Below are 16084 nucleotides of genomic sequence, written 5' to 3'. Positions count from 1 at the left end.
TAATTTTTTTTAACCTTTATTCAGATTCGTCAAGACTTTCTTTCTGAGATTATTAGGATTCAGTATTTAAAGTAAATTTGGCAAAAAGTAGAAATGTAAAACTATGTAGAAAAAATGTTTTTTATTTATGAAAAACCCCTTATTTTTTTTAAATTTTCGCATAGAAACAGTTACTATGGTAAAATGTTGACCTCAAAATGAATGAATTTACAAGGTCAAGTTTGTCATTAATGGAATGCAGTAGAAGTAAAATTGAGAAACATGTACAAATGCAATCAATTCTTTGTATTTATAAAAACGCAATTTTTTACGTTTTTTTAAAAATTACTTTCCTTAGTTACACATAGAAATGGTTGCTAAGGTAACACTATAGGTAAAATATGAAAATTGTTGAGAATTGTTATGAACTATCTTGTAAATTTTGATCAAATATTAATAGTTGTAGTAAAGTGGGGACCTGTCCTATTTTGCATTCTGACCCCTTTTGACCTCAAATGACCTATTTACAAGGTCAGATTTTTTGGGAGGTCTTTCTGTATCTCTTTACACAAAATAGATTTAAAAATTTATAAAAACCATTGACTCAATTATTTCCAAGTTTAACATTATTTTCCATCAACTAAATATTTCAATGCAAAATACTGTTTTTCTGGCAATTAATTGAAATAAACCTGGCAACACATTCTCCTATTTTATCTAAACTATTCGTATGACTCTAGTAGCATTATGAAAAGCCATATATACATTTTATTATTGGATTAGCCATATTTAAATTGTGTTTCATGTGTTTTGTTTGTTGATATTTTGTTATATTTTTTGCATTTTTCGTATTTTCCTGGCAACACAAAACCTATGTACGAAATTTACCCCAGTGTTTTTTTCGTGATTATTGTTGACAAACCTATTGACTATCAAATTAAAAAACCTCATTGATTTAAAAACACCACTTTGGAAGTTATAGGTACGTTTATGAGGTATACTTTTATAAAAAAAATATTTTTTAAAAACACCCCTTTTTAAAATAATGGTATCAACCAACTCCATTTTGTAATTTTTTTTTTTTCTATATTAAATGGAACTCAATACATGTTGTTTACACTGGTATAAACAAAAACTGTATACTGTAAGTATTTTTGGTTAAAATAAGTATACAAGTTTGTACTTTTTCACTATAGAAAATCTGTGAAAAACGGCAAAAACATCAAAATTTGGATAATTGACCGTTGTCATGGCAACGGAGGCTAAAAATTAAAATGAATGTTGTAGATATGCTTTTTATTGAAATGTCTATTCATGGTAAAAATTTGAGAGAAATCCATTTTTTTACATCTGCCACCAAATCTTTGATTTTTACAGACAATGGCTCTTAATGTGTTTTTCAATTTAACAGCTAGATATTTACCGAAAAACATACAACTTAATTGTCCACAAAACAACTTGAGCTTGCAAAAATATGGCCTCTGATAATTTAGCGATCATATACACATAGGCGGTCAGACATATTAATAATGTGGTTCATAAAACATTTTTGCTCGAGCGATGACGAAGCCCGGTGGGCCTCCAAGTTCTCGCGCGACAATTTCCCCGTTATACCTAACTGGTTCCTGAACCGTTGACATAAAATATTGTTTTTAACTTAACAACTATTCTTTAATTGTACGTTTTTCCAATCCATAGATCCAAGGAGCCATAATGGTCGCTTCAGTTTTCCAAGTTCTGATAGGTTTCAGTGGCATCATGGGAGTTATTTTACACTTCATTGGACCTCTGGCAATTGCTCCAACTATTGCATTGATTGGCCTTTCACTGTTTGGAGCTGCAGCTGATAAAGCAGGCGTTCATTGGGGTATCTCCTTTCTGTAAGTTTGTACTTTGTTATACTTGCGTTTTGTTTCGGTTTTGTCACGTGTGGATCTCAATTTACTTTTCGAATGCTCTATATGGGATTTTTTGTTAGGCAAGCTTTTAAGCTTGTAGGCCTAACAATGTTGAAAAATGTTTGAAGGCGCTGCCTACCTATATAAAAATAATATACACATTTTAGTATATTATTGACAGTTTGATTATAATAATCCACATAATTATGCATAAAAAAATAGAAATTACTACCCTATTATTATCTATTTTGGAAATTCACTGTGAAAATGGGTCCTATTTTATGAATGGTTAGTTCTGCTTTTTGACGGTCGGACTTTCACGATAGGTGGTCGGGTAGGCCTACTTACCTGTCTTCTACAACAAAACAGTCGGCGTTTATTGTTTATCATTTCCGGGTGAAAATTAGACAATACCAGACACCACTGCATTACTATACAGTAAAGTGTTCGATCCCCTTATAGTACAATAAATATTTTATTTTGAGGCAGAAACAAGAACTTTATCTGTTTATTTTTATGCATATGCAGCACATATTTCTTTAATGTCCTCTAATAGGGTATTCTGTGAATGGGATTGGTCTCAGAGTGTTGCCCTAGCTCGCTTTACGGGAAAGTGTCCCCTGAACAGGGATGTACCAAACGAGGAGTTCTTCACTGTACTGTTGTTTGATATCATGATTTTTGTTTTTTCCTATAGAACAATGGCCTTGATAATCTTATTTTCTCAATATATTTATGGCATTGATGTACCATGTTTAAGTTATTCATCATCCGATAAAAAGTGTGGAGTGAAGAAATATCCAATTTTTAAATTATTTCCGGTAAGTTACAATATAAAAATCTGAATCATTGAGGAGGTGAACCTGGCGAATTACAAATTCAATTCAATTCATTTATTTTCCAGAAGACATAATACAATCAAAAATACAAACAAAAGAAAACTAAAAGAGGGTGATATCCATAGTTAGGACCATGGGCAGAAAACGCACTGTCTTCATTTTAGTGCCAGGAACTTAAAGACGTAGATTGTCCAGCAGGAGGAGTGGAATGGGTACACTATTGTCATGAGTTGAAAGATGGCTATCTACCTAATTGTATTTGATACACTTTTCTTGTATATTTAATCAGGTTATTCTCGGAATCAGCCTAGCCTGGTTGTTCTCCTTCATTTTGACGGCGACTGATGTTTTTCCAGAGGGTTCTGGAGCCAGAACAGACGCTCGTATTGAAGTTGTCGGACAGTCAGCCTGGTTCAGATTCCCCTATCCAGGTTTGAACGTACATTATAATAGTTAATATGCCTAACCACACACTATCCTGGGGCGTGGGAAGTGAAGTATAACTTATAATTAGTTGTTGCGAGTATACGAGTCACCGTTCAGGACATTGCTAGTTATCCAAATGACACCTCGTAGAGTAAACAGTAGTTGACATTTTATCGGGGAAGTCCCTGATTCTATCGAGTTTCTGCTATTTTCCAAGTCAATTTGCTTTAACTTGTTTTACGTTCACAACGTTTTGTTAACTTAAAATTTATGTCTTTATAGTGTTTTTATATATTTCAGTATTCATAATTATTTATTTAAAAAATACCAATCTTGTAGGACAATGGGGTACACCCAGTGTCACGGTAGCCGGCGTATTTGGAATGTTAGCGGGAGTAATAGCTTCTATGGTGGAATCCCTTGGTGATTATTTTGCTTGTGCTCGACTGTCTGGCGCTCCTCCTCCCCCCTCTCATGCCGTCAATCGCGGTATCGGGATTGAGGGCATCGGATGTATTCTTGCTGGAGCATGGGGCTCTGGAAATGGAACTACCTCTTACAGTGAAAATATTGGAGCAATAGGTATAACGAAGGTAGGCTTTTGACTAGTTCAGTAAATCTAGATAAGCAATCACAGAAGTAAGATGACATCCTTGTGTGCAGAAATAGGGAAAGGGTTCCACTTACGGTTTGGTTGGTAAGCTTGGTTCCCACTAGGACGCAACACAAGGACGTACGCGCAACGCAAGTAATTTGATCAATCACTCTACGCGACGGATCATCCAAACTGTCATTGCGTTATACTGGTACTGGTTCAAGTAACCTTCATAAAGTTGGCATGGATAATGCTAATTTTAATTGTATATTATATACATATTGTATACAGAGTATCATATCACAATCATTGCAACATTTAAGTTAGAAATTAACTTATTATATTAAAACAAAGTTGGAACTTGGATACTTCCTCCTAATTGCGCCGCAAGTGGGAACCGAGCTTTAGAGCAATCGTGTTTATAAAAGCAAATTCTAATCACAAATACAAACTTATGCGATCACCCTTATACTGCTCCTACTTCCTCTTATATTAAAGCAAATATTAGATATATATTTTCGAAAATCAATACATGCATAGTTTCAAAACAACAAAATGCCACATCTCTAACAAATTAATAACTTATTCTCGTTTGGCTATGATATCGTTGCGATTTCAATAAACAAGATTACTGTTCATCAAAACGCACATTACTGGAAGACGTGTGTATGTTACCTTTGTATCCTCGTAATGCTACACTCGGGGAGGGGATTATGATAATGCCCATAACAATACACTACTACCTAATATTCGTCGTAGGAAAGAGGACAATCTGGGGCGTTCACATATTTCACGTTGTTTCGGATTTATAAAGAAAATTGGTTCCCAATCGTACGCATTGCAGCGACGACGTAGACACAACGCACATAATGCCTAAGTTGACCAATCATAAGTGACAGTTCTGATGATCCATCGCGTCGTGATTGGTCATGACATGTGGTTCCGTAAGGTAAAACAAACGGCACGTGTTCAAGGTGGTAAAACAAGTCTTCTCGGATGAGTAGGGGTTACCCTGGTGTACTGGTCCACTCCAACGAATTAGCGCCGCGTAACGTCGTCTGTGCGTCAGATAGGCCGCGCCGCGGAACAGGTTAATCCCACATATTTACATTATTTTTTTTTTCTCTGCTTAAAGGTGGGAAGTCGCTTTGTAGTGCAGATTGCCGCGTGTATAATGTTATTTATGGGTACATTTGGAAAATTTGGTGCAATATTTGTTGCTTTGCCTGATCCGGTAGTCGGCGGTGTATTCTGCATTATGTTTGGTATGTAATTTGATTTGTAGGCATATTTAGTTAATTTTAAAACTAATTATTTTAGGCCTAACAATGAATTTTAATTGTGAGGATCAACTGAAATTAATGGTGTAACAGCAGTTTTATATTGACACTGTTGATTCGTCTATTTGTTATATTTTTATATAGTTTATTTTATATCATTGTTGTTACTTTGGGAGTACGGAACCTGAACTCTTGTTATAGTGATTAGGTTCACTTTTAGGTTCCTGCCTACTCCCTTAGTTTCTGTGTTTTTGTATGTTTGTAACTGGTTTTTGGCAATAAATAATAATAATAATAATAATAATAATATCTTAACTTGCGTACTTCTAAACAGTGTTCATGTCGACGCTTTATTTAATATTAACCAGGGAAGGGTATTTACTTTTCCCAGATACTGTATTAACATTATATTTGTTCCGCTTGTATTGTGTACAATAGACCTTTACTGTGTTAATATAAATAGAAGGAACATGTAATTTCATTACTCTAAACATTATGCATATTACTATAAAATAATACGGGAGTAATAAATATTTAATATTGAACTCGTTTGTTTAGGCATGGTTACCGGTGTAGGTTTGTCAAACCTTCAATTCGTTAACTTGAATTCATCGAGGAACATTTTCATTGTTGGTTTTGCTTTTCTGATGGGTCTAGCTGTACCTTCTTGGTTAGAGAGTCACCCAGGCGCAATAGATACAGGTAAATGAACGTACAACAAACACGCTATAGCCAACGAGTCCTACGACAGTTATTGACCTATCCACTGTTGCCATCTCCAACCTCACACAATCATCTGAAATAGGCCCATGATTTACTCGAAGAATAATTCTATGATAGATTTGTTGTGTCGTCAACGAACGATATGGTGTGTTAGAGAGCGAGGTGGTGTGTCCGCGAGCAATGTGGTGTATCCAAGAGCGAGGTGGTGTGTCCGCGAGCAATGTGTTGTGTCAAAGACCGATACGGTATGTTAAAGAGCGATACGGTGTGTCCAAGAGCAATGTGGTGTGTCCAAGAGCGATGTGGTGTGTCCGAGAGCGATATGGTGTATCCGAGAGCGATGTGGTGGTGTATCCAAGAGCGAGGTGGTGTGTCCGCGAGCAATGTGTTGTGTTAAAGACCGATACGGTATGTTAAAGAGCGATACGGTGTGTCCAAGAGCGATGTGGTGTGTCCGAGAGCGATATGGTGTGTCCAAGAGCGATGTGGTGTATCCGGGAGCAATGTGGTGTGTCCAAGAGCAATGTGGTGTATCCGGGAGCGATGTGGTGTGTCCAAGAGCAATGTGGTGTGTCCAAGAGCAATGTGGTGTATCCGGGAGCGATGTGGTGTATCCAAGAGCGATGTGGTGTATCCAAGAGCGATGTGGTGTGTCCGAGAGCAATGTGGTGTTATCCAAGAGCGATGTGGTGTGTCCGAGAGCAATGTGGTGTTATCCAAGAGCGATGTGGTGTGTCCGAGAGCAATGTGGTGTTATCCAAGAGCGATGTGGTGTGTCCAAGAGCGATACAGTGTTTTTGTTGTTTGTTATGAACAGCACATCACTCTTTGGTATTGACGGTGTTCGGAAAGACTCGGATTAAGAAATAATACATTTAAGAGCCTTTTCTTAATTGAGATTCTTTTTCCGATTGACAATTTTCCGAACATTACGTTTCTTTTTTATTTAGGTGTTCTAGAAATCGACCAGATAATAACGGTCCTTCTAAAAACAAGTATGTTCGTAGGTGGTTTCATTGGCTTTCTATTGGATAACACGGTACCAGGTACGAATTCAACTTTAGGTTTATTGGTCAGATTTGCGTAATTTGCGGAAAAACAATCCAGTACAATTACCTCAATTGGTTAATCATTTGACCAGATAGTACAACAATCAACTTTAAGTATATTAAAGGAAATAGTAAATGCTTCGATATATTTTGTAATATTATATATATATTATTATTTATCAACTACAATCTGATCCACGACTTGGAAAAATGACGCGCTAGTCGTCGCAAATCGAAACACTGTATGCCTTATATTATGAGCTAATGTTTGAACATACTATTTATGATAGGGACTGTGGAAGAGCGAGGGATTAAAGCCTGGCGAAAACAAAGTGGTTCCGATGCTGACGACGAGGTTACCGTTGACGAATCTAACTGTTACGATATTCCACTAATCATGGGCTTTCTTGAAAAGCACAAAGTGTTCTCATACATGCCTTTCCTGCCAACATTCAAGGGGATCAGTCGCCGTTCACGTAAAGGTACGGTAAACCTAAGTCTTTGGCCTAGTGCTCTGGAAGAAATTTAATGCATTACTAATAGTAATAATTTACTTACAAACTTACAAAGATCAACTGTGAGTTGACTTCGCTGTCATGTGACTTCGGTGTCAAAAATGTGACTTCAATGTCAAAAATTTGACTTGTGTGTGTCAAAAATTTGACTTCGAAATGTGACTTGTGTGTCAAAAATGTGACTTCAGTGTCAACATTGTGACTTCTTTGTGTCAAATGTCACAATTTTGTGTAAAATGTGACTTTCATGTCAAACGAGACATTGGTGTTATGTAACTTTGGTGTCAAATATGTATTTAGTGAAAAATGTGACTTCAGTGTCAAATGTGATTTTGGAGTCATGTGATATTGATATCAAATGTGACTTTGGTGTCAAAATTGATTTTGGGGGTCATGTGATATTGATATCAAATGTGACTTTGGTGTCAAATGTGATTTTACGGGTCATGTGATATTGATATCAAATGTGACTTCAGTCTCAAATGTGATTTTGGAGTCATGTGATATTGAAATCAAATGTGACTTCAGTGTCAAATGTGATTTTGGGGGTCATGTGATATTGATACCAAATGTGACTTTGGTGTCAAATGTAAATTTGGTTTCATGTGACTATGTCAAATGTGACTTTGGTGACATGTGACATCAGTGTCAACTGTTATATTCTACGAATTTAGAATTTAAAATTTAAAAACAAAATGTTCTTTATTTGCAGGTTCAAAATCAAGCAATGGCGATGTAGAACAAGATATTTGAAAAAAAAACGTTAAGTAGAGACAATTGGATATGAAAAATGTGTACTATTTTACATCGATATGCAAAGCAAACTGTGGAGCGTTTGGCGATACGGACAACATGGTTATCTTAATGGTGCATATTTTTGGTTAGCATTGTTCACAAACAGTAGCATACTATACGGTCAGTCTACCTACAAAATAAACAGTGGCGGATCCAGGATTTTGAAATAGAGGTTCAGGTCACATAATTTTTTAAGGAAGAAATCATGAATAATTCATGAGATTAAATATGGCATGAATTTGGCTATATAAACATTGAGAGAGATCAATACAGTACATTGTGTGAACAGGATGCACCAAACCAAATGTTTGAGTGATATATGCTTCAGTCAAAATGAAGTCTGCCAGACTACTAAAAATAATTTACTTGAACAGTAGCAAATCTAGTATTTTAAACAATTGTAAAATGTGATATTGTACGTAACCTATAATTAATATTGTTCTTTATTTGTATTTCTCAAAAATTTAGGAGACTTTATGCAGAAGGTAAAAATACGGTATTTTTAAAACTTAAGTTTTGATGCCTATTAAAGAATTTGTGTTAGGCCTATATGTATTTTAAATTTATCCTTATTTATTCTTTAAATTTACATGGTATTTTAGTTACATTAGTCAGTTATTTGTTTAAATACATTTACTAATTTGTTGTTACAATATAATGTTTAGTCCAGAAACTTCCCTCAATTCTTTGTTTAAACATCAAAACATACTAAATCTCTGAGTAGTTAAACATCGAATCTTGTGACACAGAAAGTAAAAATAACAAAGTTTAAACAAACAAATTTGTATTTTATTAGTAATTGGGTAATACATATAGGGCCTGTTTCTATAGAGCAGAGAATACGGTTTTGAATACCGTTCTTTTCAAGAACCGTTTTTTCTTGCCAGCAGAAATGGGTCCCCACAAAAAACCACAAAAAAGAACCGATCTTAAAAACGGTTTCAAAAACCCCAATTGATTGCGGTCTCGATCGCAAAGAACCGTTCTGAAATCGGTTTCCGCGAAGCAATTTTTAGCTGCAACACAATCGCGGTCTCAATTTGACCCCAAAAACTGAACTCTGCAGTCTGCTGCACTGGGATGATTGCGGTCAACTCGCAGTCAAACTCGCGCGATAGGACCTAGGCCTAAGTCATTTTTATTTCTCTAGATAGTGAGTATTTTATTTAACTAAAAAATGTTGACCGATGCCATTACGAGGTTCGTAAAAAATATGTGAAGGAAAGAAGATGAGGGGACTTGTCGGGAGTCGGAAGAAAGACTCACGTATTATAGGCCTACATGTTTTTAAGAAAATTGTAAAGCGTGTGAAAAATAGACGAGTTCAACTTGACAATATCAGAGGGTGCGACGTACCTATACTTTAACCAAGGACCACAATAACGTTTCAGGTAATAATTCTCCCTTCTATGATGAAATGGATGCTATTTCTTGGGGATCGCGCTATGCGAAAAAAAGTAAACATGACCTCGATCAAATCGCGCTTCCGCCTAATGAACTGCATTGTGGTGTATATAATGACGTCATTCATAACGAACGCACATGGACGGAACCGGTTTTATTGGAGTAAAAATTGAGCTGCAACGCGATCTTTATTTATAAACAACAGCCGAAACCGGTTTCCAAAAAACCGTTCTTTTTTTATTTTTCAATAGAAACAGGCCCTTAGTCTCCCTGTTAATAATAAATATTGTTGTTTAATTTTTAGTAGCGTGGAAGCGACTCTATAGTTCACTATGTCGGTCGGTCGGTCTGTCTGTCTGTCTGTCGGTCTGTCTGTCGGTCTGTCTGTCTGTCTGTCTGTCTGTCGGTCCGGTATCACTATGCGTTTTATCGCTTTATGACCTTATCTTGATATCAGTTTAATCTAGCTAAGTCAATTTTTTACAGAATATTCCTTATGGCCAGGAATCGGTGTGGTTATGTTTTCACGGTGCGCAATAAAAAATTACGCGGTCTACGCACGATTTAACGAAATCACGTTTGTAATCATATCTTCACAACCATGAATCACAATTAAATAAAATTTGGTACTCATAAATTTCAGGCATAAATCATCATATGGCAATACAATTACGTGCGTAGCGCATGTAACGCATGCGTACGCGCGCTTAAACTTTTCAAAATTTATTTTCGATGAAATAAGAGTACGTTTCAGGCAATTTTAAGCGTTTACAAAATTGCCATGAGTGCGCAGATTTTTGCGCGCGCACTGCGCGTTAAATGTTATTGCGCACTCTTTTTGCCCGATTTCTGTTTTCTTGACTTACTTTTCAACTCTAAATTACGTTATACGAGCACGTCAAAAGTGACAGGCTACGCACGTGTAAATTAAAAAAATATAAATGTTTTTAAACATTTCAACATTTTTAAACATGTTCAGTAATTTCGGTCAGTATAGTTCACTATGTCGGTCGGTCCGTCTGTCTGTCGGTCTGTTTGTCTGTCGGTCCGGTATCACTATGCATTGTAGCACGCGACTTAATGGCTGTTGGCCTTGTTCAATACAGTGTTAATCTCAGTAAAGCTTGATTCCCACAATGCAACGATGTAAGGAAAACGCAAGTGAGTTGACCAATAAGACAGTTCGAATGATCCCTCAAGTCGTGATTGGTTAAATTATTTGGGGCGTGTTTATTCAAATTCATAATGAATGAAATCATTTAAAGTTTAAAGTTGCCTTTAAAAACGATCAGAAATTATAATAACTATAGATATCCTGATATTTAGGTAATAATAGGGAGAGCCGTTTTATATACTTTTGTATTGTGCAAGAAATAAACATTCTCCAACTTAAATACTGTAGTTAGTGTTTTTATTACAAATATTATTTTTAAAAACATGTAGACTTACAGAAATTACCAAAACAGAATGTGCATTCATTATTAAATCTCTTTGAAAGAGTGTAAACATGCATGAATGGACAGCAATTTTGAACTACAGTATATATAACAATGTATAGAGCGCTACATTTTATAACGTCATATTAGTCTGTTATACAGTATTCAATTAGGGCATTGTATATCGCCCATAATTTGAGGTATATTCAGAGCGTCATTTAGAGAATGCTCGATCGTCGAAATGACGCTCTGAATATACCTCATAATTTAGGGCAACATAACGCCATATTAAGGTGATATATTGACCTACAGTATTTAGGTGATATATAGTACTTTAAAAGCACATTAATGTGCTACAGGAGATGTTTTCTTACAATTTGTACAGTAAAAAATTTATATTTTATAGTGTAATCTAAAACCCACTGGTTAAGTTGGATCCAAGGCCTGTGTATTTAGAAGGTCCTTTCCTATAAATGACGTTTACATATGAAACGGAACAATTGACGATTTGACACTGATGATTATGAAAAGTTCTAAACATAAACTATACCGTACTAATTTTCCATTCAACAATGTATTCTATTCTAAACAAAGGAATGAATGAGCCAGACTGAATTAACAACAATTTGTATGACGAGAATTAGTATGAAAAATGTATTATGTCATAGTATGAGAGATACTAAAACAACAATTTGAAAATAGTAAATAAAAATATTATTGGAAATACTGTAATGAAAATAATAATGTATTTCTTGTGATGCAAGCATCAAATCGGTACACATTTGTGCGAGGAAGAGGAAACTTCAAAACCAATCCAAAGAAACAAATCATCTTCGGATATTATGAAAAAATACAGCAGCTTTTCTTCTTATATAGGCATCTACTCAGTAAAATTGAAGACATTTCTAACCATACAAATAATGCTGAAAACACTAAGATTGTCAACATTTTGTCACCAGACTTTTACAGTAAAAATTAATGTTTTAAGTATTTAGTATCATCCTCCAGCTTAACTGGAAACTGAGTGATTGATCCAAAAGAAAACGAAATGTTAATGACTATTGAAGAATCCAGTGAGATCCAGTGTCGCGTTTTGGAACCAAGACAGATCATACATCACACACTGTATGGCAACTTTCAGTTTACGAATGAACATCACAAGCGGAAGTTACAAAGAACGTACACAAAACAAATTCAGTCAATGTGAAAGTTACTCTATTGACCTGAGAGCTTTTTAACTTGACCTTTGCACTCACAACGGTGACGTCTGATGTTGAGAATTGACAAATCGAACATGATTGTGATTGATGTTTATGCTTACATTAAAGTCGGTTATCATGTCATCACTCAATTGAACTCCAATAATCATCAAAAAATTCCACGAAATGTAACACTTGATAAGATGTTAGTAAATCCCAATTCTGAATTGCATATCTTTTAAGTCATGTTAAAATTACACAACTTCCTTTACTGTGTAAACGTTAATTTCACATTTGAAATGGCTCATCACCACAACCCCAATAAAGTTGTGTGAACAGTAGTACAAAATAACTTTTGGCACAGAATGCATCATTATTTTCACAGTACCTCATCTCAATCCTGAAATGACTGACACTATGTATGCAACAAGTTTGTACAAAAGTAATCTCCTCCTCCAACTCTAAAAACTCACTCAACAAATTACCTTATTACATCCACAAGAGTTACTCACTATAGGCATTGTTATATTTGGCTGTCGTTCTTTTTCTGCAAATCTCGTACTTAATGTACAACCGGATTGAGGGGCTCTGCTCGTATATCTGACATGTCCATTGACGAGTCCGTTTCATCATCTATTTCTCCTATTACAGCTCTATAAAAAAATTATCAACATTATATTATAAATAGAACTGAGAGAGTATAGCACATTAAAAAAAAAGAGGTTAGTTTGTGTTTGGCCGAGCGGTCGGAAAGGGAGAACAATCCAACTGGTCAGTAGCGGCAGATCTGCTGCAGAAGTAAGTTGCCAGAAAATTAGAGTATCCATTGGATTGTGTTCCATTACCCCTCTTTCTAGTCAATGACGGCCTGATGTTCTCAGCTAACCAAACAAGAACAAACCATCTCAAACGCTATCCTGGATATTTCTATTGTTTAAAGGTTGCATGTTCATAGATGAAAGGGACCACAAAAGGTCTGATGAAATCTGCCTGACTTGGTACAACCTACCAGGGACCAGAGTCCCTGCCAGTGGAGTGGTGGCTTGGTTATGATGCTTGGCTACCAATCCAAGGGTCCTGGGTTCAAGCCCTCTTCCAAAGACTTGTTGTAAGACTTTGTTTATGTAGCGCATCTTGTGTATATTTTTTTCTTGTGAACAGCAATGAATGAATTTGCTTATGGTCATTTGCCTAAATAAATTTTTTTTTAAAGGTATACTGTAGCTCTCAGACTGAGGCAGAGTGACTGTTGATAACAGGTATTGCCTCAGAATGGCTGAAACAAATATAAATTGAGGACTTACATATTGTCACCTCTTATGATGTACAAGCCAAGTAAAACTTGTTCAACTCCTTCACCAGCACTGAATACTCTCTCGTGGCTTTCATCTAATATCAAGTTTACCGTTTGGTCGAACCCTTTAAGTGTGCCCTATAAATACAAACAAAACATTAAAAACCCTCAAAACTACACTTACCATACTTACAACACAAATGATACATTTGTTGTATTCGATTAAGACTTTACTGTACTCAAGTTGAGTATTGTTTTTTTGTTGCAATTGTTCTCATTGGAAAAGCTTGTGTTTTCTATTCGCATGAATTTTGTGTTGAGCACAATTTTACAATTTGAATACAAAAAGTACTAATGAATCTTTGACCAATAAAGTTTCTGCAATCAAATAATATGCCAAGGTTTAAAAAACTAAATTATTAATAATAGATATTTACACTTACCACAATGACTCTGCCATCATTTGTAATCACAGACACAGTGTCTAATTACTTTATCAAGGAATAAATATGTCAACAATCTTAATTTAAAGTTCTGTCTTTTCAGAAACTTTTTATTTACACACTAACTGGAATACATATATATAGTGATAATGATATACTGTAGTGAGTGAATGGCTAGTTCTGGTGGTTTGAACAAGTCTCCTTGGATATGGAATATAAACCATACTGTTTACATCAAATAGTGCATCATATAAAAAATAACACATCATAAAAGATAAAATAGAACATTCTATACTTTTACCAATACACTTTTTATTTTTTATGGGCAGGATTTCAAAGAAAATTACTAAATTAAGCATACTGCATGCATGATCATCTCAATTTTAAACATAGGATTATTAAAAACATGTGCCTGCATTATTATACAACACTGGAAGAATGTCAAGGAGATTAGAAAGGATTTTACAAATGTTTTGACTGATTAAGTTCAGTAAAAGGTATAGAGTTCTGTGGAAATTTGATTCCAAAAATGGAAAAATGGTGCATCCTTAAATTGTTGATACCACATAAATTGTATGAAGTAATCAGCCATTATCATGTCTGTGCTTGTTGGTGCGTGTATCGCTTTTATTTTGTTTCTGGCCCGCTTCCACGTACATTCTGAACGGTTTTTGGTAACTCCGGTATCGTTAGCATTTACATACCCATAGTTTGAAAGTTCTTTGTATTCCGTCCACATGTCAGAAGAGATCTTTGATCCAGAACCGACCCATTTTGTAATTATAGGTATAAATGTTTCCGCGTTTCTTTCTCGCACTGAAACTAACATTCCAATACGAGTACCTGGCTGATATAATCCAATTAGCCACTGTTCAGGAATTTCATGTCCAGAATGGTTCTTGTGCTTTGCAATAACGCATTCTTCAATCTCAACAAGATTTCCCGGGCCACCAATTTGTTGTGGATGACTGATCAAGAATGTTGCTGCAACATTCCTGCAGTATTTCATCCAATCCACAAGAGTGTGATCACCCCCAATCTCCAGTTCCCTTTTCATGTTTTCTTGTAACAGTCCTCTACTAGTTGGTCGTCCACAATTTACTGACCACATGTACGTCAGTCCTATGATCTGCCACAATTTGAGGTGACTCTTCGCAAAGAAACTTCCTGTTCTGATGTTAATTGTTTTGCGGCATTCCCGACGGTAGCACCTCCATGTTATCAGATCCACTGACCTAGCATATGCTTTTTCTTCACACTTTACATGGCATCTCGGACAGTCCATTTCTGTTGCCAATAAACCATATTTGCGACACCATTCTATCAAAACGTTTCTGTCTTCTCTAAAGCGGATCCCAATTTGCATTAGGGTGATTGATTCAAACTCCTTGTCATCTGGCAAAGGTACTGCTTCAGTTATGTTAAAGATAATTGTGAACATGTTGTGTCTTGCTTTTCAATTTAATTGTCAATTGTGATGGTGAATACAAAAGTGATTATACTGTAGTACAGTAGAGCCTTCATTTTAAATACGGTACAGAACCCAAAAGGCGTACGTAAAACATTTGTAAAATCCAGGTTGACCTTAAATAGACCCCCAAATACGTAGATCATACAGTATAAGGCTGTCATGTTTACCTACTTTACTCGGCAGTGGTCACTAGCTTAGCCTAGACTAAACTAGACGTGAGGCCTAGCTGTGAGGCCCAACTAGAAAAGTATATGCAGGCTATGCGATGTTTAAATAGTGTTATAAATATAAAATCATTTGTCGTTTGTTGTTAAATTGCACCCTCAATGTAAGAAAATAACACTATTTTATGTAATAAATTACTAAAATGATGACGTCATCAGTCATTTTATGTGTATGTAAAATTAGGGTACGTAAAACAGTGGTACTACTGTACTGTCAAGTCTTACAGTATATCAAGTCCTACAGTATATCAAGTCCTACAGTATATCAAGTCCTACAGTTTATCAAGTCCTACAGTATTTCAAGTCCTACAGTATATCAAGTCCTACAGTATATCAAGTCCTACAGTATTTCAAGTCCTACAGTATATCAAGTCCTTGACATTTCAAGTCCTACAGTATATCAAGTCCTACAGTATTTCAAGTCCTACAGTATATCAAGTCCTACAGTATATCAAGTCCTACAGTATATCAAGTCCTACAGTATATCAAGTCCTACAGTATATCAAGTCCTACA

The 16084-nt window shown here is 35.5% G+C and overlaps 3 protein-coding genes across 7 annotated transcripts in view; 1 reads left to right on the top strand and 2 right to left on the bottom strand.

Annotated features, from left to right (window-relative positions):
* LOC140059187 (solute carrier family 23 member 1-like) overlaps nucleotides 1-10847 on the top strand; it is a 34640-nt gene extending 23793 nt beyond the window's left edge. For both annotated transcript variants that reach the window (XM_072105046.1, XM_072105045.1), the window contains 9 exons: nucleotides 1678-1859; nucleotides 2575-2698; nucleotides 3006-3147; nucleotides 3482-3735; nucleotides 4873-5002; nucleotides 5576-5719; nucleotides 6691-6786; nucleotides 7080-7271; nucleotides 8017-10847. In XM_072105046.1, the coding sequence (XP_071961147.1) occupies nucleotides 1678-1859; nucleotides 2575-2698; nucleotides 3006-3147; nucleotides 3482-3735; nucleotides 4873-5002; nucleotides 5576-5719; nucleotides 6691-6786; nucleotides 7080-7271; nucleotides 8017-8057 (1305 nt within the window). In that variant the 3' untranslated portion in view covers nucleotides 8058-10847. The remainder of the gene's footprint in view (nucleotides 1-1677; nucleotides 1860-2574; nucleotides 2699-3005; nucleotides 3148-3481; nucleotides 3736-4872; nucleotides 5003-5575; nucleotides 5720-6690; nucleotides 6787-7079; nucleotides 7272-8016) is intronic.
* Nucleotides 10848-10952: 105 nt separating this feature from the next.
* The window catches only part of LOC140059189 (major facilitator superfamily domain-containing protein 3-like), a 218632-nt gene continuing 213500 nt past the window's right edge, over nucleotides 10953-16084 (bottom strand). For all 4 annotated transcript variants that reach the window (XM_072105052.1, XM_072105049.1, XM_072105050.1 and 1 more), the window contains exons 6-7: nucleotides 13443-13570; nucleotides 10953-12791 (exon numbers count right to left, since the gene is read on the bottom strand). In XM_072105052.1, the coding sequence (XP_071961153.1) occupies nucleotides 12701-12791; nucleotides 13443-13570 (219 nt within the window). In that variant the 3' untranslated portion in view covers nucleotides 10953-12700. The remainder of the gene's footprint in view (nucleotides 12792-13442; nucleotides 13571-16084) is intronic.
* On the bottom strand, nucleotides 13973-15439 carry LOC140059118 (uncharacterized). Its single transcript, XM_072104959.1, has one exon. The coding sequence runs from the start codon at nucleotides 15314-15316 to the stop codon at nucleotides 14363-14365; it is 954 nt and encodes a 317-aa protein (XP_071961060.1). The 5' UTR covers nucleotides 15317-15439; the 3' UTR covers nucleotides 13973-14362.

Source organism: Antedon mediterranea, chromosome 9 (genome assembly GCF_964355755.1).
Source record: "Antedon mediterranea chromosome 9, ecAntMedi1.1, whole genome shotgun sequence".
Taxonomy (NCBI): Eukaryota; Metazoa; Echinodermata; class Crinoidea; order Comatulida; family Antedonidae; genus Antedon; species Antedon mediterranea.
Note: the sequence above shows the minus strand (reverse complement) of the source record. Positions and strands in the feature narration are given on the sequence as shown.

Excerpts from the sequence above, each read along its gene's own strand:
- LOC140059118 (XM_072104959.1), bottom strand. The coding sequence starts at position 15,316 with ATGTTCACAATTATCTTTAACATAACTGAAGCAGTACCTTTGCCAGAT.